Source organism: Boleophthalmus pectinirostris, unplaced genomic scaffold (assembly GCF_026225935.1).
Source record: "Boleophthalmus pectinirostris isolate CB_2022bp ecotype Guang Dong unplaced genomic scaffold, ASM2622593v1 HiC_scaffold_18, whole genome shotgun sequence".
Taxonomy (NCBI): Eukaryota; Metazoa; Chordata; class Actinopteri; order Gobiiformes; family Gobiidae; genus Boleophthalmus; species Boleophthalmus pectinirostris.
The window spans coordinates 41,602,916-41,627,380 of record NW_026571133.1 but is presented as its reverse complement, the minus strand read 5'-3'; the positions used below and the strand labels follow the sequence as shown (position 1 = coordinate 41,627,380).

General features: G+C 38.8%; 1 protein-coding gene across 2 annotated transcripts in view; it reads left to right on the top strand.

Annotated features, from left to right (window-relative positions):
• dpysl2b (dihydropyrimidinase like 2b) overlaps nucleotides 1–23,502 on the top strand; it is a 42,093-nt gene extending 18,591 nt beyond the window's left edge. For both annotated transcript variants that reach the window (XM_055154015.1, XM_020919263.2), the window contains exons 2-14: nucleotides 1,529–1,617; nucleotides 2,317–2,501; nucleotides 6,219–6,383; nucleotides 7,604–7,665; nucleotides 7,763–7,843; nucleotides 9,756–9,824; nucleotides 11,372–11,492; nucleotides 13,651–13,807; nucleotides 13,879–14,020; nucleotides 15,326–15,496; nucleotides 19,759–19,938; nucleotides 22,319–22,484; nucleotides 23,343–23,502. In XM_055154015.1, the coding sequence (XP_055009990.1) occupies nucleotides 1,598–1,617; nucleotides 2,317–2,501; nucleotides 6,219–6,383; nucleotides 7,604–7,665; nucleotides 7,763–7,843; nucleotides 9,756–9,824; nucleotides 11,372–11,492; nucleotides 13,651–13,807; nucleotides 13,879–14,020; nucleotides 15,326–15,496; nucleotides 19,759–19,938; nucleotides 22,319–22,484; nucleotides 23,343–23,434 (1,611 nt within the window). In that variant the 5' untranslated portion in view covers nucleotides 1,529–1,597 and the 3' untranslated portion in view covers nucleotides 23,435–23,502. The remainder of the gene's footprint in view (nucleotides 1–1,528; nucleotides 1,618–2,316; nucleotides 2,502–6,218; nucleotides 6,384–7,603; nucleotides 7,666–7,762; nucleotides 7,844–9,755; nucleotides 9,825–11,371; nucleotides 11,493–13,650; nucleotides 13,808–13,878; nucleotides 14,021–15,325; nucleotides 15,497–19,758; nucleotides 19,939–22,318; nucleotides 22,485–23,342) is intronic.
• The last annotated feature ends 963 nt before the right edge of the window (nucleotides 23,503–24,465 follow it).

Below are 24,465 nucleotides of genomic sequence, written 5' to 3'. Positions count from 1 at the left end.
CATCAAGCAATTATGTCATTATGGGTGTTGCCTCTCCACAGATCTAGCATAGATTTGCTTCGGGTGTTTTGTGGAGTGGGTAAGACTGTTTTTAGTGGCAGGCTAACTGTGGCCATTGACATGCACTAGCCTAGCACCAGCAACCTCTGCAAATACAAGGACTGGATAGAATATTTTAAAAAGTGTCTCCACACGTCTCCAACACTCTGACTAACTAGGAAATGAGGTCCTATGTCCAAAATTCCAAACTGTCCCTTTAAAGGTGCACTGTGTCATTTTTCTGGTATCTGTTTGTCTCCATAATAAATAGGTTATTGCTTTGCGAGAATGTTCCATAGTCATTCATTAGTGGATTCAACTTCTCCATGGATGCTGGTTATGCCACCAGGCCATGCTATGGGTTAGATCTGTGGAGAGGCAAGCCCACCCTACAGGAAGAATGTGTATGAAAACACGTGATTGAATAAATAGTTGATAAATATGTTTAATGCTATATTTTGGAACATTCCTAGCAACCCTAACCCAAGCAAAGTTTCACAGAGCAGCTTTAATTAATCCAATACTGATGTGGTGCTCCATCACAGAAAATTTAAAAAAGGTCCACCAACTGCTTGTCTCAAAGGAAATGTTTTTGCTTTGCCAGGAATGTTCCACAATATGGCATTTAACATATCCATCAAGCAATTATGTCATTATGGGTGTTGCCTCTCCACAGATCTAGCATAGATTTGCTTCGGGTGTTTTGTGGAGTGGGTAAAACTGTTTTTAGTGGAAGGCTAACTATGGCCATTGACATGCACTAGCCTAGCACCAGCGACCTCTGCAAATACAAGGACTGGATGGAATATTTTAAAAAGTGTGTCCATATGTCTCCAACACTAGGAAATGAAGGTCCTATGTCCAAAATTCCGGACTATCCCTTTAAATGGATATAGCATTAGTTGCTAGCAATTAAAAAAGCTTAGTGATTACTGTGCCGCCTTAAATGTGACTAATTACGTCATAAGGCCGGTTACTGCTCCTGTACTAAAATGATCATTCACTCACAGAACTACTGCAGTAGACGTTAATACAGCGGTTGACACCCACACAGCTCCACTTAATAGTATGCCTGTCTAATAGTGTATAGTTGTTGAGTCTAACACAACAAAATCACCTCACATTTCTTTTCTAATATCCCTTCTGTGCTTTCCAAACACAACCATCATCGAAACCAAAGGCCGCTCCAAACATTACATGTAACTGAACTCATCTGTTTGTGAAAGTCTGCCAGAGCGGCCATGTGTTTCTCATCATCCATAAAGCCTGAGAACAGTACAGGTTCACTGTTCAGTCTGCCTCTGCCTCCTGCACTAGACAATTTTATCTATCATCTAAATGTAATCAAATCAAAGTAGCAGGGCTGTAGAAATTCTTGGACAACTTAAGACATGTCCTGCCGATTCTTAAGTTGACTAAAAAGGCGGCGTGGCAAAAGCTCACCTTTGAACAGTGAGTGTTGCTAAAGGCTTTGTTCATTGTCTTTCAGAGCGATCGTCTTCTGATCAAAGGGGCCAAGATCGTGAATGATGACCAGTCGTTCTGCGCTGACATTTACATGGAGGATGGAGTCATTAAGTGAGTGTTACGTTTAAAATCACTAATAAATAAATCGGCTCCAATTGTTTTTTCACTGTCTGAATAACCATGCTTTATGAAATTAAACCTTTCAAACTGTTTGTGCGTGTGGATGGTCTTAAAACTCATTCTTCATTGTAGGATACATTTATAACTACTTAAAGGGTTTTGGAAATGCTAATGCTAATTACGATTAAGCGGCCAATGTTAGCTTAATTTTATTTGTGTTATTTAGCATGACCACAACATTGATATGGTTAAGAGATATGCATGTCACATAGTTATTTTATTTTGCATTTTCATTTTTTTACTTTGATTAAAAAGGATTGTTTTTATAATTCGGATTCAGTATTATTCTCAGTTTTGTTCTCAATGTATCATATTTGTTTTTATGAACAGATTAGTGAGTAAAAATGGACATAGAAGAGGAAGACCAATACACATAAAAGTTTTTTAGTAAGCGTTTTACACAAGCAAATTCTTGTATTATACATCTCAGATAAAATACGTACAGAGAGAAGTTCATATGTGACATTTGCTATAATCTAAAAAGTTAGTATCGGCTCAAAAAAATCCACACTGTATCATTCCTAAAATGTAATTCCTTTATTTTACAGTGATATATTTTTTAACCTTTTAAAACATATATTATTATGTCTTTAAACATTGACATTAATCACAATTCCTGTTTTCTCTCAGACAAATTGGAGAAAACCTGATAGTACCAGGAGGGGTGAAGACCATCGACGCTCACGGGCGCATGCTGATGCCCGGAGGCATCGACGTGCACACCCGCTTCCAGATGCCCGACAGAGGCATGACCTCAGCAGATGACTTCTACCAAGGAACCAAGGCGGCACTAGCAGGAGGCACCACCATGATCAGTGAGTCTAAACGCAGTATTTAGAGATCTGACAAGACTAGAACACAAACCATATTTAGAAATCTGTGTGTGCAACCAAAGAGCCAATTAAGAGCAAGCGTGTTGAATGTTACGCCCCGTTCTGCACCCAATGCTGGTGTAGCAGTGACCGGGTGCTTAGCAACGAAACTGTCAATCACCCTGTTGCTAATACTAGAGGCAGTGACTTCTGGGAAAGAAGGCACCTGAGTTGTCTGTTATTAATGTTTATATCTTGATTTAGAGACAAAACAGCAAAGTAAACACCAGGATCATGCAGAGCTGATGAATACAACCATTTTACGACCTAAATGACGAGCCTGACAGCAGCAGTTATAGAGAGAGGGGTGATGGTTTTGAAAGTGAATTGGAGCCAGACCCCTAAAGAACCACATGCTCATGCCTCTGCTCACGTCCTATATGGAACGTAGCGTCTTGTGGGTTAGCTATGTTCATTTATTTACAGTCTATGATCCAAGTTTGGCTCAGGTTTTGGTCTAGTATTAACATGATGGGGCTCAGTATTGTAAAACTCTGTGCACTCGAGCAAATCCTACTATTTGACAGAATGATGAGGGACTCTTCAGAGCTGAGTAGGTCTAATTCTACTGGTTTAAACAAGAGCAGGAAGTGAGCCAAATCTAAAGCATCCATCTGCTGAGGACTGAGTCAGGACCAGGCCAGAGCCAAGTCGTGAAAGCATTGGACCTGAGAGCATTGGAGCGGAGCACACCCATGGAAACAAGTTAATTGCTGTCAATCTGTGCTGGTCAGCCTAAAATACCATACCAGGGGTTCCAAGACGTTAAGCTACTAAAGTGATTACATGCAAACACGGATTCACACTATCTTTATCATATTTGAAAACATGAGACAATGACTTGCACAGTGCCGAGGCAATCTTAGAAGATCGGTGCCAGATTTGTGTCGTACTGACTGAATAGTCTTTTCATTTAAACTCTAATGTCTGACGGCTGCTTTAATCCACCAAAATTTTTATTTGTCGACTACTTATTTTATATAGATGATAAGGGTTTATATGGGACAACAGCAAAAAGACAAAGTGAGTGAGTTAGCTGAACATTTGGTACTGATTGGTAATAATAGGTAAAAAGACAGATTAAACTAATTTCCAAATAAAGAACAAAACATGTCAAGGTATGTGTAAACAACGCACTGGTCTGTTAAAATCTTTATTTGAACCTCTTTGAAGATTAAACTCACACGTTCACACATTTAATCTGTCTTTATATTGTTTCCTAGTACCATAGCATGAACTCCCTTGCCGGTGTAGTCTTGTGAGTGCAGTTTGGGTCAGATATATAGAGATAAGTAACAGTGTTGCCGTTTTGACACACCCCCTTATTAGGTGTCTAATCGATCGACAGGACATGTCTTTAGTCTTTATCGATTTATTATTTGTGTACAGTTACTGTAATTTCCAGGCTATAAGCCTTTACTTTTTTCTCACACTTTGAACCCTGCGGTTTATAGAACGATATGATGAATGTATGGATGGAATATTTATCAACCCAGTGAATGCACGTGCAGCCTGAGTGCAGAAAGCACCACTGTCATGATGTTAAACATGAACAAGAAGTTGCAACGTTAGCTAGTGCTGTTGTCAGCACTAAAACAGTTTATCCCCGTGTGATAAAAGAAGTTATGATGCTAAATGACCATTAGTGAGGGGGATATGTCTTAATGACCTTGTATGCATTAAATGCAGGTGAGTACGTAAATGATGAGAAGAAATGTCTCAAACTTCAGCAGTCGGACATCCACTCATACCTGATTGATACACCTATCCCCCCGCCCCCAGGAGTGTCTGAAATCTGAAATCCTCCAAGACACTGACATGTTACAGACAGGACATAAACTCTTTCTGCAGGAGACGTGTGCAGTAGAGTGTCAATTGACGTAGTCTGATTATCTTGACGTGATACTGTCGCTGTACTGCCATGTTACAGACTTTGTTCGGAAAAAGCACGTAATTGTAATGTAAAGCATTTAATTGAAAGTAAAAAAAATCTTTCTATGTACCATCTTTCTGTGTAACTATCTTAAGTTACAACGTGGACACCTGCAGCTTATAGAAAATGTAGTTGATGTGGCTTATATTCAGGTGCGCTCAATAGTCTGGAAATGATGATACCTAAAGGAATCAATCATAGCATTAAATCTAGTGTAACTGGATTGTCCGCACATGTACTAGATTTAGATCTAAATGAACCTATGTAACTTTTGTGACTCCACCCCATCCATCTAGAATGCTCCCGAGAATGACACCAGACTAAGTTACAGGTCACATCTGTGGAGAGGTGACCCTGGTGCTGTAAGAATATGTACTGTAGTTATTTTTGACCAACAGATGCACCCAAAATTATACGAATGATTGATAGGTGGGTTTTATGCCATATGGTGGAACATTCCAGGCAAAGCAGTAACATCTCCATGGAGACAAGTTTGTGACCAGAAATGTAATATAGTGTATCTTTAACTAGCACTGTTTTAGTCAAAGTTTCCATGTCATTTGTCAGAGATGAGATTCAAAGCACATGTTGTATTAAATGAGCTCCATGACACTGCGCTTAGGTCATGTTGGAGTCACAGGAGCCAAATGAAGTGCCCCCCGTCCCTCCTGCAGTAGGCTGTGTGTGGCCTGAGTCAGCAGACCCTCCCTTTCTGGCTCCACTGCACATACTGACTTGAACTGCTGCAGAATAAATGGTAGTCACCCGACAGTTGAAGACAAGAGAACACTGAAGTTTATTTCCAAATAAAGGTTGTTTTAACAGATCAGAGTTTTGTTTACACATACCTTGACATGTTTTGTTTGGATGCTTTTAAAAAGAACCTGTATTCAGAAAGTCTTTTTACCTATAAATAACAAATCTTTAACTCACTCACTCACTCACTTCTCCTTTCTGCTGTTGCCCCATATAAATCCTTATCATCTATATAAAACAATTAATTGATAAATACAAATTTTGGTTGACTAAAGCTGCCTTCAGACGTTGCAGTTTACCTGCAAAATCTTTGGTGAACATGTGTCTGGGCCATTCTCTTTCTGCGGTGTGTTTTCAAGCGTCAGTGCGGCACCCAGAGACATGAACCCTTGAGACATTGCAATAGAGTTGTCCATTCCAGTTTAGTGCAGTGCAGTCTGACTATGCTTCCATTGTAGGGAGTATTATACCTCGGATGACTTGGGCCAAGATAACAAGGACTGAGTTGGCAGTGAGTTCCCGCAGTACTGCATAGAAATGGTATTTGTCTTAACACTAACCTCAGCCATATTTGCCTAGCCTTTACCAAAACCTTAAATCAAATGAGCCCATGTCTTCACTTTAAACCTTGTTGTTGATCTAATATTTAAGGATTTACCTCCCCACACTTTGATGAATTGCCTTAAATTGTCTTAATTTTGACTTTTTATGATTTTTTTTTTTTGTGTTTCCAATTCTTTATCTTATATCTTTATTTATTTATTATATTTATTTATTAACACAGAGATGACCTGTATTTTTTGTGTCACTGTCTTAACAAAATTAGGAATGATCTTATGTTTAATGCAAAATGATTTAAACCAACCACATATGGGCTCTTCTTCCACATTGAAAGCTCAGAGAACAGACGACAGCGCCCTCTGCTGTCAGCTGTAGCCCCTTCCACCCATGTGCTGTGTGCTTGTGTGCAGTTGACCATGTGGTTCCGGAGCCAGGGGCCTCTCTGCTGTCGTCGTTTGAGCAGTGGAGGGAGTGGGCGGACAGTAAGTCGTGCTGTGACTACTCTCTGCACATGGACATCACCGAGTGGCACCGGGGCCTGCAGGACGAGATGGAGACTCTGGTCAAGGATCATGGTAAAAGCCCACACACTCCACACTGCTGCAGAATTCACATGTGGGAGTGCTTTAGTGCAATATCAGTGTTTCATTTGGACTTTCATCAATAGGGCTGAATAGAGAAGAATTCAGTGTGGTGGTAATTATTTATTATCTACTGTATTCACCAAATCAAATCATTACTGACCACACAGGATTTTCTAAACCTTTGCAACATCCCACATACACCGTAGTCTCAAAACAATAAAACAAGAAAGATAAAATAACCATATGAAGTAATAATTAATTATACATGTATCTTTTTTTGTATAGCAGTGTCTTGTAGTCTAAAAAGTTTATTAGTCAAAAAAGGTAAAAATTAGCTAAAGCTAGTCAACTGATCAACATGCCTTTATACTGGACTGGAAATGGATGAAAATGATGCAGTGACACACCCATGGGGAAGAGAAAAGGGAAGGTCAAATTAATTGATGCCAATTAATTTTAATATAGTTCAATAAAATGTAAAAGTTTCTTTGCCCAAATATGTTTTTATCTTAAAACATATTTGATACATGTGTGTATCAGCTGGACTGAAGATGCTGCTTAGATGAGAAATGTGAAATGTCTTCATTCTAAAACCTTTGTCCAATTGACAGATTTGAAAATATCTTTTGCTATTTTGATACAACCCTACATAGCAATAAGAAATTAGAAAAATACTGTCAGACATACACATGGGTCGCTTAGAAAAGTTGTATGAAGCAAAACTGAAAATAATTTCCATGTTATGACCCAGTGCTAAGGTGTCTGAATAAAGACACTTGTACGTCAGTAAATCGCTCTGTCATTATGGGATTGTTAAGTGATGACACGGATCCAACCAGAAACTTTACAGCATAGAGTCTTTTTTGACTAAATGCCACACTGCTGTGTTTTTTATTCATAAATTATCTTTAAAAACACGTTAAACTGCAAATTGTCACAAATTGTTGTTACTTAGCTTCTGGCTTCTTACCTCAGCCTTGTACACTTTCTGTCACGCATAACCTTGTTAGTGTTAAATGACTGCAATCCCTTTTCATGTGAGATATGCTTTCAGGGAAAAAAGAGCACATTGTAAACATGGCCATTGTTTTCAGTCAGATGATGTGTTGTGACATTGCATTAACAGTTCTATAGTATAATAGTGTATGGTTACAAAACATTACACTGAACAGGACAAACTATGATACTCCTTTGTGTATATTCTGTGACAGGTGTCAACTCATTCTTGGTGTATCTGGTTTACAAGGATCTTTTCCAGCTCTCAGACTCTCAGGTGACCACTTTAACTGTATGATATTATCAACAGAACCATGAGAAAAGCCTTAACAAATACAATGAAATGAACCTCTATGTCCCGTGTGTTTGTGCAGGTGTACGAGGTGTTCAGTGTGATCCGGGACCTGGGGGCCATCGCACAGGTCCATGCAGAGAATGGAGATATAGTAGCAGAGGTGCGACTTCCCACAAAGCATCTGCACATTATTATCTGTCTGTGTCTGCTCCTGCTCTCGACCTGTAACATAAACTATAACTGTTTTTGGTCAACCCTGTCCACACATACGTCAACCCTGTCAGAGGTCTCGAGTAGTAGTTAGTTTCAGGTGAAAAATATTTATACCTATTTATACTACACTAGTGCTTTAGGCTGTAGTATGTGGGGCCAGAGGATGAGTATGTTCATCATTTTAACAAGGAAACTTAAACACACACACTAGTGATGAAAGCCACTTGAGACATGATTGGTTGAGAGGCAAAAATAGCATACTGTGATTGGCTGACAGCGGCAGTTCGGTGGAGAGATGGATAATGTTAAAGCGGGACTTCACTCACAGCCATATTTCAAATAGAGCTGCTTAAGGAGAGTGTGAGGAGGGAAGAGGGGCGGGGTCTGGGGGTATAAGGAACAGTGTGATTGGTCTGGTATTCTCACACTAACAAGTATCCGCACTTCAAACTCTGCCCCTGCAGCCTGTTGTTTGTTTGTATCAGAAACACCTGTCTGTAATCAGGGCGGTTTTGTGTGATGTCACATAGTACTTGAATTTGCAGTGGCCACAGAAGGCAACACAAACTCAATCAGAAACCTGCAAATGTACCTGGGAAACACTATAAACATAGTAGGGTGCATCATTTGTCCAACTTTTTGAAAAAAAAATAGGAAAATCTGTACCTAGTATAAATTTTTTTCACTTGCCAAAGTAAAATTCCATGAGAAATTTCATGAAATTTTATTGATGTTTACTAGGTCCACCAAGCCTCTGAAGTTTAATGTCTGCAGAAGTCTGAAATCTGAGCTGAAAAATCTGTTTTTCTTTAATGTCAAAAATAATTAATTTAGCCCTATAATATCAATGGAAGTTGAATATAAATGTTTACGTTGTGTATCATTTGCTACCAGTTATGTCTCTATCATTAGTTTCTGAAACAACAACAACAAATAAAAAAAAAAAAATCATTATTTTTAAAGTTATTTAAGAAAAAGTGATTTTTCTGCCAGAGCCTTATAGACACCTTTAGGATGGACCATAGGAGGCTTGGTGGACCCAGTAGATATTAAATTGAGCTAATATTCCACAGATTTTCTTTTAATAGGTATTGTCACATTTGAAAATTGGGTACAAGTTGAATTTCTGACATTGGCTCAAATGATACACCCTAATACACAGTTTAGTTGCAAAACGTTAAATTGATGTTTAGTTCCAATTTAAAAGCTATCATAGAAGTGGACAAGAATTGATACCAGAACACTTAATGGTATCAAACTAAGATACTTTAAAAATGGTTGTATTATACCCAGTTTTATTCCTGCTGGGTGTCCTATGACAGCACCATAGAATATATGCAGTCCCAGCACAAATAATGGTTTTAATCAAAACTTACGGAATTTCTGAGCATTTGGAACATTTTTTGTGCCAAAATACTACCTTGGATTCAGAATAGAATTGTTAAAAAATTGGTACCATAAGTGCCCCCCCCCCCCCAAAAAAAAAACAACAACAAAAAACAAGGTACTGTGAGGTTAGAAAGAAGGGAAAGCAGGAGTTTCTTCAGCCAAAGCCCTATAATGACCACAGCAATGTGTATCCATGTTATTATTTCTCTGAGCAAAGACAAAGCATAAGTATGTAGAAATGTTATGCTTTGGCTCTGACTTTATCAATATTTATATTATAATGGTGCCTAAACTAATTATGTAAAAGTGTCTCACATTACAACCTGTTGCCACCATACACATTTTAAAGATTTGTTGACAAATAATGACAAAAAATGTCCAATTCAATAATCATCATAATTGTATTGTAAAAGGACAAGAAAACTTGTTTTGTCTTGTTTCAAAATGTAGTTCCTGTTTGTGATTTTCAGGAGCAGCGTAGAATCCTCTCGCAGGGCATCACAGGACCAGAGGGACACGTGCTGAGCCGCCCTGAGGAGGTGAGGCGCTTCATGGAAAGAGCAGGATACATGTTTTTCCATTTGAGACATCCATATCCAATGTTTTTTTTTTTTTAAAGGATGTTATGATTTAAAGGCTCTGTACCTGATTTTTCCCATGTGTCTGAGCAAAATATGTGTCTTGCCCCAGTACAGATATATTGTGCAAGTAGCTCTTGAGTAAGGATGTACTGATCCAGCTTTTTCAGCTCTGATACCGTTCTCGAGTTCCAGTTGACTTATTACACAAACGTGTTATGTTACAGTTAATTATCCTTCAAATCCAGTGTTGGGAGTAACGAGTACACACAATGCTTTTTTAAACTGGATTGAAGTGGTGAGTTTTTCTTCATACAAATTCACTAAAATTACCGCAACATCAGCAGTGGTGAAGCGCCAGAGACGTGTCCGTGTAGACTGTCAGGTTACCACAAGTGAAAGGACCGGCGCAGAACTCCGCGCTCCATGAGGCTAACTGCAGCTGATGCCTGATCACGCCTTGCAGACATCCTGTTCCATGGGCTCAGGGTTCTCTCAGGGGCGGTCCTAGATTCCAAGTTCTAGTCCAAGATTAGTCCTGGTTTGGTCCTGGTTTAGTCCTGGTTCAGCTCTGGTTTAGTCCTAGTTTTAATCCTGGTTTAGACCTAGTTTAGACCTGGTTCAGTCCTGGTTTAGACCTGATTTAGTCCAGGTTTAGTCCTCGGTTCAGTCCTGGTTTAGTCCTGATTCAGTCCAGATTCAGCTCTGGTTCAGTTTTGGTTTAGTCCTGGTTTAGTCCTGGTTTAGTCCTGGTTCAGAACCTATACGGTGCAAAAGTTCAGAATCTTCGCTTTTTTTTTTGTGCGAGTAACTTTAACGTAATGCAATAGTAATGTAATGCCTAACATTTTAAATATAGTAATATTGTAATGTAATGAATGACTTTGAAATGATAGTACAAGTCATAAATTACACATTACAGTTTTAAAGTAACTTGCTCAACAGTGTTCAAATCACTACTGAACAGCTTTGTGTCAATAAAAGTTCAAAACATCATGAGACGTTTAAAGTCAAAATAAGTAAATAGTCTTATTACAGCCACTTAAAGGCGTAACCAGGATATTGACTTAATCAATTTTGCAACCAATACCCTATACAGCGAATCTTTTAGTATTGGCAGTGATATTTGATAGCAGTATCACTATTGGTGCATCCCCACTCTTGGGCTCTACTGTCATGGCAAAAAAGCACTCGTGAACTCATTGTGGTGAATAATTAGAATGTTAGGAATGCATATGGTAAGTGAAGGAATAACTTTGGACCACAGCAAACTGTTTAAAATGCTCTAGTTCTGTTTTTGATATTTTGAAGACATTAAAAATCAGGTACAGCGCCTGTTACCAAAACACATTGTATAATAGTGTCATCTGTCAAAATAACTTGCCAAAGATATGTTGCTATGGATTCAAAACAGACATAAAACCTGGGCCTAGACTTTCAGCATGTCTCTGTCAGTGTCATGAGAAGATTTGATCCTGGTCGGTATTTGAACTTAAGTTGTCGTGCAGGTGGAGGCGGAGGCTGTGAACCGCTCTGTGACTGTGGCCAATCAGACCAACTGTCCTCTGTACGTGACCAAAGTGATGAGCAAGAGCGCCGCTGATGTCATCGCTCAGGCTCGCAAGAAAGGTCAGACTAACTAACAACAGATTATCTATGGAGCAAAAATACAACTCTGTTTTATGGATTATGATTGTCGTTTCACTTCAAAATCAAACTCAACATTCTAGTGTAAATATGCATTTGTGGTGTTAGGAATGTCCAAATCTTTTTTTTATTTTTTTTTTGCATTTCATTTTTGCATTTCATTCACCTCACATTTTTTGTTTCAAGTATCATTTCATATTTCATATTTACTTGCAAGTAAATATGAAATGTGGAGACTTCAAACAATGGATTTACATTCACTAGATAATATATTTTCCTCTTTTTTTTTTCATTTTATTTGTTTGAGGAAGGTACAACAAAAATCAACAACAATAACAAAAACAAGGATATGTACTAGGGATGGGCATTCGTTGAAATTTTCTTAATCGATCGTCGAGAGACTTAACGATCGATTATCGATTAATCATTAACGTTTTTATATTAAAATGATCATCATTATTATTACTATCTGCACTACTAATCTGCATAAATAAATGCAACTTTACGACATATAAACTGTAACGACTCTAGAGCCACATCAGCCCGTTTATTATAATGTGTTTAATTCAGTTTTGCGCAACTCTCACAGAAACGAAACTTAAAACCGCATCACTAATTTGCATAAACTAAGCGAAGATAAAAACTACAGCTCTTGTGTCGCTGATGCGGTCAACTGTCGGATTAAAAGACGTGACTCAGTGGAATACAGGTTAGTGTGACCATATTTGCGTTTGTCAAAACCCGGACACCGTACGGGGGGAGGGAGGTGGGGACTCGTCATCGACATTGAGCTACTCTCACCTGGTAAAGCTTTTTCACACTGGACACCGAAACATATGTGCTGCTTTGTACACTGTGCACATGGACTCACACTCCCGACCAGAACGGAAAGTGTGGAATTTCTTGTACAAGTCATCGTTAAATACGCATATGCACTTCGGCACGTTGCAGGCGGACTGACTGTTTCTGTTGTCTCGCTCCTTCTGAGTGTAGAGAGACACATGTACGGACCCCTGTTTGGTCATGCTACGCACAGCAACCTGCATTCGGTTTGTCGATTAAAATTTACGTAATCGTTGAAATTCTTAATGATCAATTATCGATTAATCGACTAATCATGCCCATCCCTAATATGTACATGTACATATATTTGGGACCTGGTGCTCAAAAGGAATAGGATGAAGTTTAAAAACCTTATAGTGTCCTACCCCAATTGTTTTACATAATCATAATCACGTGGTTGACACTATTTTTTTTTTTAAACACCTTTGGAATGCTTACCTGTCGTTTGCATTGCATAAATATACACACATATATACACATACGCATAACACACATATACATACACGCAGAAATATATTTTCATTTATGGTCATACAAAGTAATAATAATATTAAAGTAGGCACAAAGTTTATAATTTAATAATATTTATCATTTAATAAACAGTAATGAGAATAAAAAATGTAAGGATTTTTTGTTTTCGTTTATGGTCGTACAAAGTAATAACACTGATGAAGAAGCACTGAAGTTTATTGTTTATAAATGTATAAGGTATAACATGTAAGGATTTTGGGTTTTTTTTTTATACTTTTTTTATACTTACAAACTATTAATAATGATAACTTCACAGAAGTTTATTGTTTATTGTGCAAAATAAACCACAACGAGAATGAAAAAATTTTCCTTGTTTCTGGTCGAACAAACTAATAGTAATGATAAAGAGGGCACAAAATGTACCGTTTATGACGTATCAAGATAAAAATGTTAAAGAAAAGCATGTGTTTAGTTAATAGTCATGGTTTGGACAATGTATGTAGTCTTTTAGGTATTGCTGTAAGATTAGATTTTTGTATTGTTTTTTGAGTACATGACTAATCTGCATTCTCCACGGTGAACAAATTACATTGGCACTTTAGTTATGTCAAACTTCTGCTTCATCAATTAAAGCAAGATGACGTTATTTCAGTGACTTCTTTTCACATCTGAGCTTTGTTGGATAAGCAGCATAATCTACGTCATGAATAATACCTGGAGAGTGTTTATATTTATTATAAGATAATTATTTGGTACAGAGCAGCATTATGAGTATTAAGTATACTGAATGCCCCTAGTTTAGTTTTACTCCTGGTTTTGGCCGTAGGTACTGTGGTGTATGGAGAGCCCATCACTGCCAGCCTGGGCACAGACGGCTCTCACTACTGGAGCAAGAACTGGGCCAAAGCCGCTGCCTTCGTTACCTCTCCTCCTCTGAGCCCCGACCCCACCACGCCCGACTATCTCAACTCACTGCTCTCCTGGTACCTAAACCATACACAAATACTACAGTGTACGTGTCCTGATAGTGATACTGATGTGTGCTGTGCTCTAGTGGAGACCTGCAGGTGACTGGAAGCGCACACTGTCCCTTTGACACGGCTCAGCGTGCCGTGGGCAAAGACGACTTCACCCTCATCCCAGAAGGAGTCAACGGCACCGAGGAGAGGATGTCCATCATCTGGGACAAGTGTGTGGTACGGACCTCTTCTCATTATACTTTTACAATGAACAGTTCTGTAGCATCTCACTAGAACTTTTTTCTGCTGTTAATTTTGAAAACCTGCTTGAATTTAGGTTTTGTCGTAGTCTTTTAATGAAAATGACTTAGTTTCAGTAAAAAAAAAAAAAAGAAGATGCTGAACTGTCAAACAATCCATAATAAATGTAGTTAATATGGACGGCTATAGCTAAAGGAACAACATTTCCAAGGAAACAAGCATGAGGTGGCCAAAAAAGAGTCAGGTTTGTGGAGCAAGCCCATGCACAGTATGGACACGTTTTCTGTTGTTTTTTTTAGTGCAGTAAAAACAACCAATATTAAATACATCTCCTTTAGTCTACTTACTTTACATTACTTCATGTTACATGTACTCACCTTGCTGAGTTTGTAGATGGTCTGGTTTGAGGATCTGGGATTGAAACGTGGAATTTAAATCTAATCTCAGCTCATCCCTTGTTCTCTTAGATCAAGGGTCTCCAACCTTTTTTTTTCTGGTGAGCTACACTTTACAAAATAAAAATGCCAAAGAGCTACTTATTTTAAAGACGTTGTAAGAAATGGAGTAAATATATGAGTCACAGCCTTAGATTGGGGACAGTTAGTGCACAAAACTGGGCATTAAAATGGTAGATTTACAATGGTAATTAATCAGGACAACACGTATAATTTAGAAATCCCTTTGCGAGCTACTTGGAATGGGGTGGAGAGCTACTGGGAGCTCCCGAGCTACAGGTTGGAGACCCCTGCCTTATATTAAGATTTGTTTAGTTTTCATTCATTCAGTCAGGACTAAACAAGGGGAGTCAGTGTTTCAGGTTCATGCAGCTAAAACCTGGAACAGTCTTCCTGAACATGTGAGACAGACTCTTCTGTGACGCTGTTTAAATCCAGGCTTAAAACATTTCTGTTTGACTGTGCATATAACTGAAAGGTTTTCATTCCGCACTCTTCTCTCCAATTTATGTCTCTCTTTTTTTTTTTTTTAATCTTCATGATTATTTATGTTTTGATTTGTTTTTATTATGATTTTAATGTATTTCTTATTCTGTAAAGCACTTTGAATTACTTTGTGTACGAATTGTGCTATACAAATAAACTTGCCTTGCCTTGCCATTAGTCAACAAAATGTCTGTACCTTAAGTTGTATTCATCAGTGATTACTTTTAGTGTAGTTTTTAAAATTTTATTTTTCAAAACTATGATAATGACAAAAACTGTGGTGGTATACTTTATTCTAGTTGACAAAATGAACACTACTTTAAACTGTCATCTTCTTCAGGTTACAGGTAAAATGGATGAGAACCAGTTTGTGGCTGTGACGAGCACCAACGCCGCCAAGATCTTTAACCTGTACCCCCGAAAAGGACGCATCGCTGTGGGCTCCGACGCAGACCTGGTGCTCTGGGACCCCGACGTCACCAAGATCATCTCTGCGAAGAGCCACAACTCGGTAACTCACTCGTGTTTATGCTTCACGTAGGCCTCTGTGGTTATGTCAGTGCATTGTACTTGTTGTCAGGAGAAGTATGTGTCTGTGGTTGCGTTAGAAGAACTCAGGATTTGTGTGTTAAACATGCGTGAATGAAGCAAAACAGAACTCTGGTGCTCTGGTGTTGATGAGAAAACAACATTAAAACATAGATCAGAAAACGGTGTAATATGGGCCCTTTAAAGGCAAGTGGTCAAACATGGAGGCGAGACACTTTTCCCACTTCGACTAGTATAAATGTGCTGTGATTGATGGTGGTGGGAGGGCAGCCATACTTCCATCAGAGGCTGTAGAAGAAGACGTGAGTGGAGCGTGAATGAATAATAAAGCTCTGCTGAATGTTATTACTATATAATTCTAATAGTGTTGTTGTCATTACATTTACACAACACCCACTTGGAATTTCAAACAACTTTGTGTAAACACAATCTCTTTCATATTTAGAATGGAATATGCAGAATCTTGAGCGAGACATTTCACTCACCAGTGAAATGTCTTGCTCAAAGACCCAAGGGCAGTAAACATAGCGAGTAGTTGGGATCAAATATCACACTCTGAGTAAACTCTGAGCTTATACTTGTTTTTAACAATCTTATTTCCAAAAGTAATAGGGCTGGTTTATTGCTGTTTATTAGGGGATTCATCAATGTGACGCTGGTATCGAATATATCAGAACATTATATTACTGTATTTTCCGCATTATAGGGCACACTTAAAAGCCTTTTAATTTAATCAAAAACCACTGCGTGCCTTATAATCCAGAGTGTCTTATATATGAATTTATTGAGGTGTCTTAGTATGACTTTAGTAAACTACAAAGCCGCACCACTTGCACCATTACGGCTCCTGTAGTCAGGAGCATCAGGAGTAAGACATACTGTGATTCCTTTTAATATCAAAATGCACCTGTCACAGAGAGACATGCTTACAACGCCAACTTTAAACTATTATAAAGTGAAAGTGCGAGCTGCGTGGGAGCAGTGGATGAGAGAAGGAGAACACACATTCACCAAGACAGAGAGACAGCGCGTCTTACCCCACGATCTGCCAATGGATGGACGTCTGGGCTAAGGATCAGTATCAGCTGTGGTCCGAGCTTTCACCAAGACCTGAATCATCACTAAACTGCCAGAGAACAGTAACCACACTGACTCGGATAATGACGAGGGGGATGTGGACGTGCTGGACGCCGAAATCACCAACTGTTTGAACAATTATGAGTTATTGTGAATACGCGAACAATTTAGCGTCTCAGACAGTATTTTTTTAAATCTGTTACAATTGAACAAAGTTGAGAGTTATTGTGAACGCGTTAAATAAAGTTTGACTGACTTATCTAACTGTTGTGTTTCGTTTAATGCGCCTTATAGTCCGGTGCTGTTTAAATGTGAAGAAAGTTCAAAAATAGACCATTCAAAGGTTCAATAATCCAGAGCGCCCTATAGTGCAGAAAATACGGTATTTTGTGATTACAGCGATACAGTATTTTATGAGCGTTTAAAAAAAATAAATTATGAAACCTTCTTTAACTTATATGAATGATGAACTAAGGTTTCATACGGGTACATTACATATATATGAACATTTTGATGGATGGCACATCGGTACAGTCTATATCATTTGTCGATATCCTGTTTTGTTTTTATTCATTTTGACCAGAATTGTTCTGTAGTTACAGTTAAGTGAGTTAGTTAAATGATAAATAACAGTTACAAAACACATGTGGGAAAGGAAATAAATTATGTTTTTAATATCGGTTGATTTTGGACAAAATATTGGTAATATTGGTATTGATATCAGAACAGAAAAAGATGGATTGGAGCCTCTGTACTATTTATTCATAGGAGATGTTACATTGTTATAAGTTAAGTTGTGTTTCTGCCATCACATCTGAGTTAGCTCACAAAAGCCTCGTACAAATGAAGAGATGTGCTAAGGTCACGGTGGACGGTGTGTTTATATTTGGGGTCCACATTTGTGCATGTTGAGCTGTTTCTGTGTCTGCTGCTGTTTTGTCTGTGGAGCTCGAACAGTCACAGTGATCTCATCTGTGAAACGCTCCAGAGAGCCACAAATCAAACGCCAGAGTTCATCCAGACCCAGTCCAAGTGTTATGAAGCAGCCGTGTTCTCGCGCTGCTGCTGATGGAGAATATTATTGGGGAAAGTTCTTAAGTGGAGAGTGAGTGTCCAGTGCTGTTTCTGACCACATGAGCTCAGCCTGTGCTCCAGAGGTTTTATTAAGAGCTCTGACTGTGGTTAGGAGACTGTCTGAACACACCCACTGAGTTTAAACGGATTTTCTACTATTTTTCATGTACTTATAAGTCTTGAGTTGTAAAGTTTCAGAGGTAGTGGACAATGTTTTTGATAATGGTCTTGTATTATTTATTATTTAGTCAGTAGTTTTAAACTACATTTTTCACCTTGGCTTGGTTCTTTCTTATTGTATAACCTCAAATAGTGTCACAAATATACCTCCAAGCCTTAGTTTTCATGAAATATCCAATATATACAAAATGTCAGCAGGGGCACAAGGCCTGGATCTGCTAGCACACTGAAGTTAAAGATTTGTATGACTGACTTTAAAAACGAGCAGCTTTATCTAATAGCTCATGTTGATGTGATGGGGAAGCATTAAGAATTAAAGGCTCTGTACCTGTTTTTTCCCAGGTATTTGAGTAAAATATATCTCACTCTAATACAGATATATTATATTATATACAAAATAAATCTGCTGTGTACTGTTCATGTCTATGTAGAAGCCATTTATTGTCCGATAATCAGGAAGTGTGCATTAATAAGTGTTAGCTTTATCATTATTGCAAATCTCAGCACTGGTCTCTGAGAGTTAAAAGCAGTTAAAATGAACTGGTTCTGTTTTTCACATTTTTAAAACTGTAAAAATCAGGTACAACGGATTAAATTGAATGACTATAGGACAATGTTTGGTAGAGCTCATACTTTTTATGACTGTGTCTTGTCAGCTTAAACATCCAGAAGCACCTGTCCATATGAAGCGTCTATGTGAAAGTGACTTGTTTATTGCTCTTGAGCTGGCCGGGCCTGTCAGTGGGGGGAGTGAGTGGTCATAAATGTGTCCAATTCCAGACGGCACATGTGCTCTGGAGGCTGACGTCATGTGAACACTCAACATACTGTTGTCTTATTGTCATGGCAACCACCACTGCTGGAAAACAACCAAAACATCAGAGTCTTTCATCACTTCATGTTTCTTCAAAGCAGAAAATGGACTTTTTCCAACAAGGCCATATGACACCACAAAAACAGATGACAGCAACTTGATTTGAGTGAAAATGTAGTTTCAATGCCAGTTATAGAATCATATTTACTGTCTGTATATTGACTCATTCAGAAAAAAAACATTCTCAAAGTTAAAGCTCATACTGTATGTAGCTTGTGCTCCTACTGTTTTAAAAAGGTACTACAATCCTTAACCTACAGATAGAAGACACATCCAAGTTTGTCTCAATCTCAGTATATGAACAGGCCAGGCCTCATGTGAAAGCTCAGAACCTCCAGAAGAAGCTCTATTCACGCTTTGGACACATGCAATGACAACTTCTGGTGTAGTTCCGACACTGGACTCACCATCCGACTGCGATAAAACCCACTGACGTAAATGTGATCAGTGGTAAAATGAAGACTGCATACATATGTGCTGTTTCGAATCATCTGGAATTTGGCCTCATCTCTTCTAATCACATGTACCCAGTGCAGTCGGAGTTGTGCGTCAGTGGGGAAATGATGAAAACTGAGGTATGGTTGTAATTGTTGATTAGCCGAACATAATGGAACACTACAATGACATGGAGATGAAGAAAACTGGGGCATTTTCTCTTTTTTCAAGATTTTGTCAAACTTACTGCCGCGAAAAGAACCCCCCAGAAGTTGTCATCGCATGTTTCCAAACGTCTTTCTGGTTTGTGATGTAAACGTGTATAGAGCATATTTCCTCACTAAACTGCAAAGGCTGCACTAGCGCTGGTTCATGTTTGCTGTAGGTGCTGGCATTTAGGTAGAGCCCATTCAAATCAGAGAGACATTTTAAGGTTATACCAACTGGATTTCAGCATTGAAATTGGCAACTCAAATGAGAGAGTCCTGTGAAGCTCATTCTGCTTTCTGATTGGATAATTGTCTGGAGTTTAGATTCAGATTATGCGCTTAGTTCTGACCGTCACTCTTGTCTTTTCTGTGCAGACTGTGGAGTACAACATCTTCGAGGGCACAGAGGTGCGTGGGGGCCCCCTGGTGGTCATCAGTCAGGGTAAGATCGTCCTGGAGGAGGGGACTCTCCACGTGACGGAGGGCTCTGGGCGCTTCATTCCCCGCAAACCCTTCCCCGACTACGTGTACAAGAGGATCAAGGCTCGCAGCAGGGTACGCAACTGTACACTCCTCTGTCTGATACAGAACAGGTCGACATTAACAGCTTTCTACAGTCTACTCCGGGATCAATACACTTAGGGGTTTGTGATCAGGGCAGTCCTTTGTGATGTCAAATTAAAGTTGCACTGTGAAAGCTTTCAGCTGGAGGATACGCCAGCGGTCTGTGTTTATGGAGATGGTATTGGACTGTCTGGATAGTTTCACAATATGCCATTAACAGGGTAGCTGCAGGGTCCTAAAAGTCTTAATAAGGTCTTAAATTTCATGTTCCAAAATTAAGGCCATATTATGTTGTCCAAGTCTTATTTTTTTCACAAAGGTCTTCAATTTCATTAGCCTATTATTTATTTATTTATTTTGTATAACTAACCGGGCTGCAGTGCAATGTTAAATGGAGGGACGGGGGAAAAATCAACGTGAACTCATGTAACGCGAATAAACGTGTAATTTGGAGTATGCACAAACAATACTTTGGTTTATGGCACCGGCAGCAATGAGTAAACAATCAGTAGAGTGGAGGAAGTCCTTGGATGGATCATGTGGAAGTGTTGATTTAATCCACAGTGGCTCTTAGATTCTAGATATAGTTAGTACCAGTAGTCGGTTGTCATTATTAGAATTGGATCTGGTGTTTTTCACTCGCATAACGAGTGCGATGTTGGTCTTAATTTTCAGTAGTGGTCTAAAAAAGGTCTTTAAAAAAGTCTTAAATTTTGGGTAGTCACACCTACGCTGATTAAATTGTCTAGCATTTATTTAATTGTGTTTTTATTGCTCAAAAATACCTTGAGAAATGTGAATTGTTGCTGTGAGCTGGTTCGCCTCTCCATAGATCTGACCTTTTGTAACTTCGGGGGCAATACCTATTGGAGACAAGCAAGTGGCATAGGCTCTACCCTTTAACAGAAAAGTTGCATAGTGCTCCTTTAAAATGAATTGTTCATTTAGAAATATACTATAGGAATTATAATTTAAGATGACTGAACACTCAGCTCAGGAAGGGCTCTATTTGAACTGGTGCAAATGGCTTCATCTCCACTGGGGGTTATTCGTGGCTTTCAGCTTCCTGTTCTAGGTGACATTTTGCTGACATTCCACCATTCAAAAGATATAATATTCTGTTTTGAATTGTTAATTGTTATGGTAATGGTCTCAACGTCTCATTATTCTGAAAGCCATGGGTAGCTACAAAACATGCTAAGCCTGACCATAAAGGCACAGGGTTCCTCGTGTTGGTTCCTCTTGTGTGAACAGGACAGTGCCATAGTGGAATTAAAGAGAGAATTTTGGACATAGGACCTCATTTCCTAGTTAGCCAAATCATCTGAGGCAAATCTATTATTACACCAGACTGTCCATGTAAATGTCTGTGTTGACAGAATCATTTTTGAAGTAAAACCAACCTTGCATTTGAAGGATTTCTATCTGAGCAGAAGCAGTGAGTTGTACTTTCTGATAGAAAGTTTGACAGCGGCGGACTGATATATGAGAAAATAGTCCCTCAACGTGCAACGATTCATGCGGTGCAAGGTTAGTTTTATTTCAAACATTATTCTATCAACACAGACATTTACATGGACCGTCTAGTGTAATAACAGATTTGTTTCAGGTGTTTTGTGGAGTGGGTAAGACTGTTTTTATTGGCAGGAGAACTATGACCATTGACATGCACTAGTCTAACACCAGTGACCTCTGCAAATACAAGGACTGGATGGAATATTTTAAAAAGTGTCTCCACATGTCTCCAACACTCTGGCTCATTAGGAAATGAGCTCCTATGTCCAAAATTCCAGACTGTCCCTTTAAAGCCATTTGAAAATGTTTGTACCATGTTCTAATGTTACTGTTCAAAAACATGCCTGAAGAAGTCTGTAATCAAGTGATCTCTCTTGGACCCTTTTGCAGCCCTCTGACGGTTAGCTCTATGATCCTGTACAAAGCTCCGCCCACAAGCCTACATCACCCATGTTCCCATCTGGCAATTTTCCATAAATGTACAAAAGCAGGAAAACCAGACATTACAACGAGACAAACCTGATGCGATGTGCAGTGGTTTTATTAGCACATTGACACTGATAGTGCTGTGATAGCACTTGCAACGGGGAATGACTTAGCACGGGGAGGGGACTCAGAGTGTCAAAAACAAAAGTGAAGCTTATAAAACATGTTAATACATTGTTTTCACTGATTTGAGCATTTTCAAAACAATAAAAAGTACCATTGTGATCTAAATATGTTGCGTGTTAGCAGTTAATAGCCCATAGAAGCGTAACACCGCCTCTTTACACACTCACATGTTGGGGACGTACAGTAGTACACTGTAATCAGGCTGTGTAAACATGAACACTAACCCCTGGTCCCTCTGCTGCAGCTGGCTGAGCTGAGGGGCGTGCCCAGAGGACTGTACGACGGACCAGTGTGTGACGTAACCGTGACTCCAAAGGTCATGACCCCTGTGTCCTCCACCAAGACGTCGCCCGCCAAACAACCAAACCAGCCCATGCGCAATCTGCACCAATCCGGCTTCAGCCTGTCCGGTGAGTGCCACTTCTCCATCTCAGGAAACGTTCCTTTGAATATGGATGAACATGGATGATGTGGTGCAGACTGTTGGAAAACTCTGTGGTTTTATGTGTAAAGTCATGAAGACCAGGAGTGGAAAGTAAAAAGTACTCACATTATTGTAATTCAATAGATTTTTAGGATTCTTTTTTGTGTTTTAAACGTGGACTGGTATTTGTAATTGAGTATAATTCTACTAATTGTAATAAGTTAGGTTTAAAATGGTATGAGTGCAGCCAGGGCTCAGGAAATATGCAGATTGTGGTTTTAAACAACTACATTCAGCTAAAAATCTGTTGAAAAGTAACTGACTGAGTAGTACTTTTCATGTGTACTTTTTATTTTTAAGTACAATTTTGGAAGCAGTACTTGTATTTGTAAATGAGTACATTTTTAGCCATGTAACTGTACTTTTACTTGAGTACAAATTTACACTCTACTCTTTCCACCACTGATTAAGATTAAGCACATTTTTACACTACATACAGAACAAAAATAATCAAACAGTAAAGACATACTTTGCCCATATATTTTTTTTATTTAAAAAGTACATTCAATACATGTCTTTGTCCTCGTAAAATAGAAACTGCAGATTTTTAAAATGAAATCCAGGTTAAGGCAAAGTTAGTGCACATCTTTTACTCTAAGTAGAGAAATGCACGTATACTCACAGTGTTTTAAAACCTATTATGAAAAAGCTACACACTTTAAATTGTGAAAAGCCCAAAAAGTGCCTTTTGACATTAGTGTAAATGAATCTAGTTCCTGCTCTGTCCTTAAACACTCTAAATAAAATACTGGATCTTGACTTCTGACCTCTCATTTTGTCACAGGGGCCCAGATCGACGACAACGTCCCGCGCCGCAACACGTCTCGCATTGTGGCGCCACCAGGGGGCAGGGCTAACATCACCACCCTGGGTTAGACCGCTCACTCAGCGCTGAGGAGGGGACAGCGCGCTCAAGATGGCCGACGAGATCTTAGAATCCCAACACTAACCTCTGGAGGGGTCTGAACCCGTCCTCCGTGCAGACCTGTCCATCCCGCGGTCCGCCTCCTAAACTCCAGTGCCATCTCTACGTGTTCCCATTCTCCGCAGCCCAACCTCCGCCTGAAAGGACACAGTTCAACACAAAAGAAACAAGCGTCGGCCTCGTGATGACAAAACACAAAACTCTTATTTGAGCACTTTTGACTTTGTTTTTTTATACACTTTCCATGAATGAGTTGAGTTGTGTTGTTCTGACAGCAGGATCAGAATGTTAACTAAAGGCATCCACCTTTTCATTATTTTGGGAGTAGCATTTGTACATAAAGAGCAAGTTTCGTTTTTCCCAAGGTTTAGCTTTTTCCTTTTATTTAACAAAAACTCTGAACCTCCTTTGTGCTTTTTATTTAATTGAGCTACATTTCCTGCAGTTTTATTTTGTAACAAACACAGCAAACTTCCACTTTCTTAATGATACAGGATTTAAAAAAAAAAAAAAAAAAAAAAAAAAAGGGACACATTTCCATCAGACTTATGTTAAGAAAGGAATTTGGAAGCAAGAACAGGATAAATTGTAGGAAAAAAAAGTGAAATAACAACATGAATAACATTTTAAATTGATTTTAAATAGTGTTGTGTGTAGAGCTCAGGTTAGCTGTCCCAATGAATAAAAAGAATCCTTGTTTGATTAAGACTGATGACATGTGTGAATCTTAATTTGTGCTTTTGAAAATCTTGATGCATTGACAGACTTAACACTTTTCGTTTGTGGTTTTCAATCTTTCTTTTCCAGTGCTAATTGCCAGCTTTGCCTCCTCCAGCTGGTTCAATAAAAGCACGGTTATAAACAGGTCTAAATCCGGTACACTTAGAACTTCTGGCCTTACTGCACACTCACCTCTGTTTAGTTTAGAAAGAACCAAACATTTACACTTGTACATTTTTATTCACATCCACATTGTTTCTAC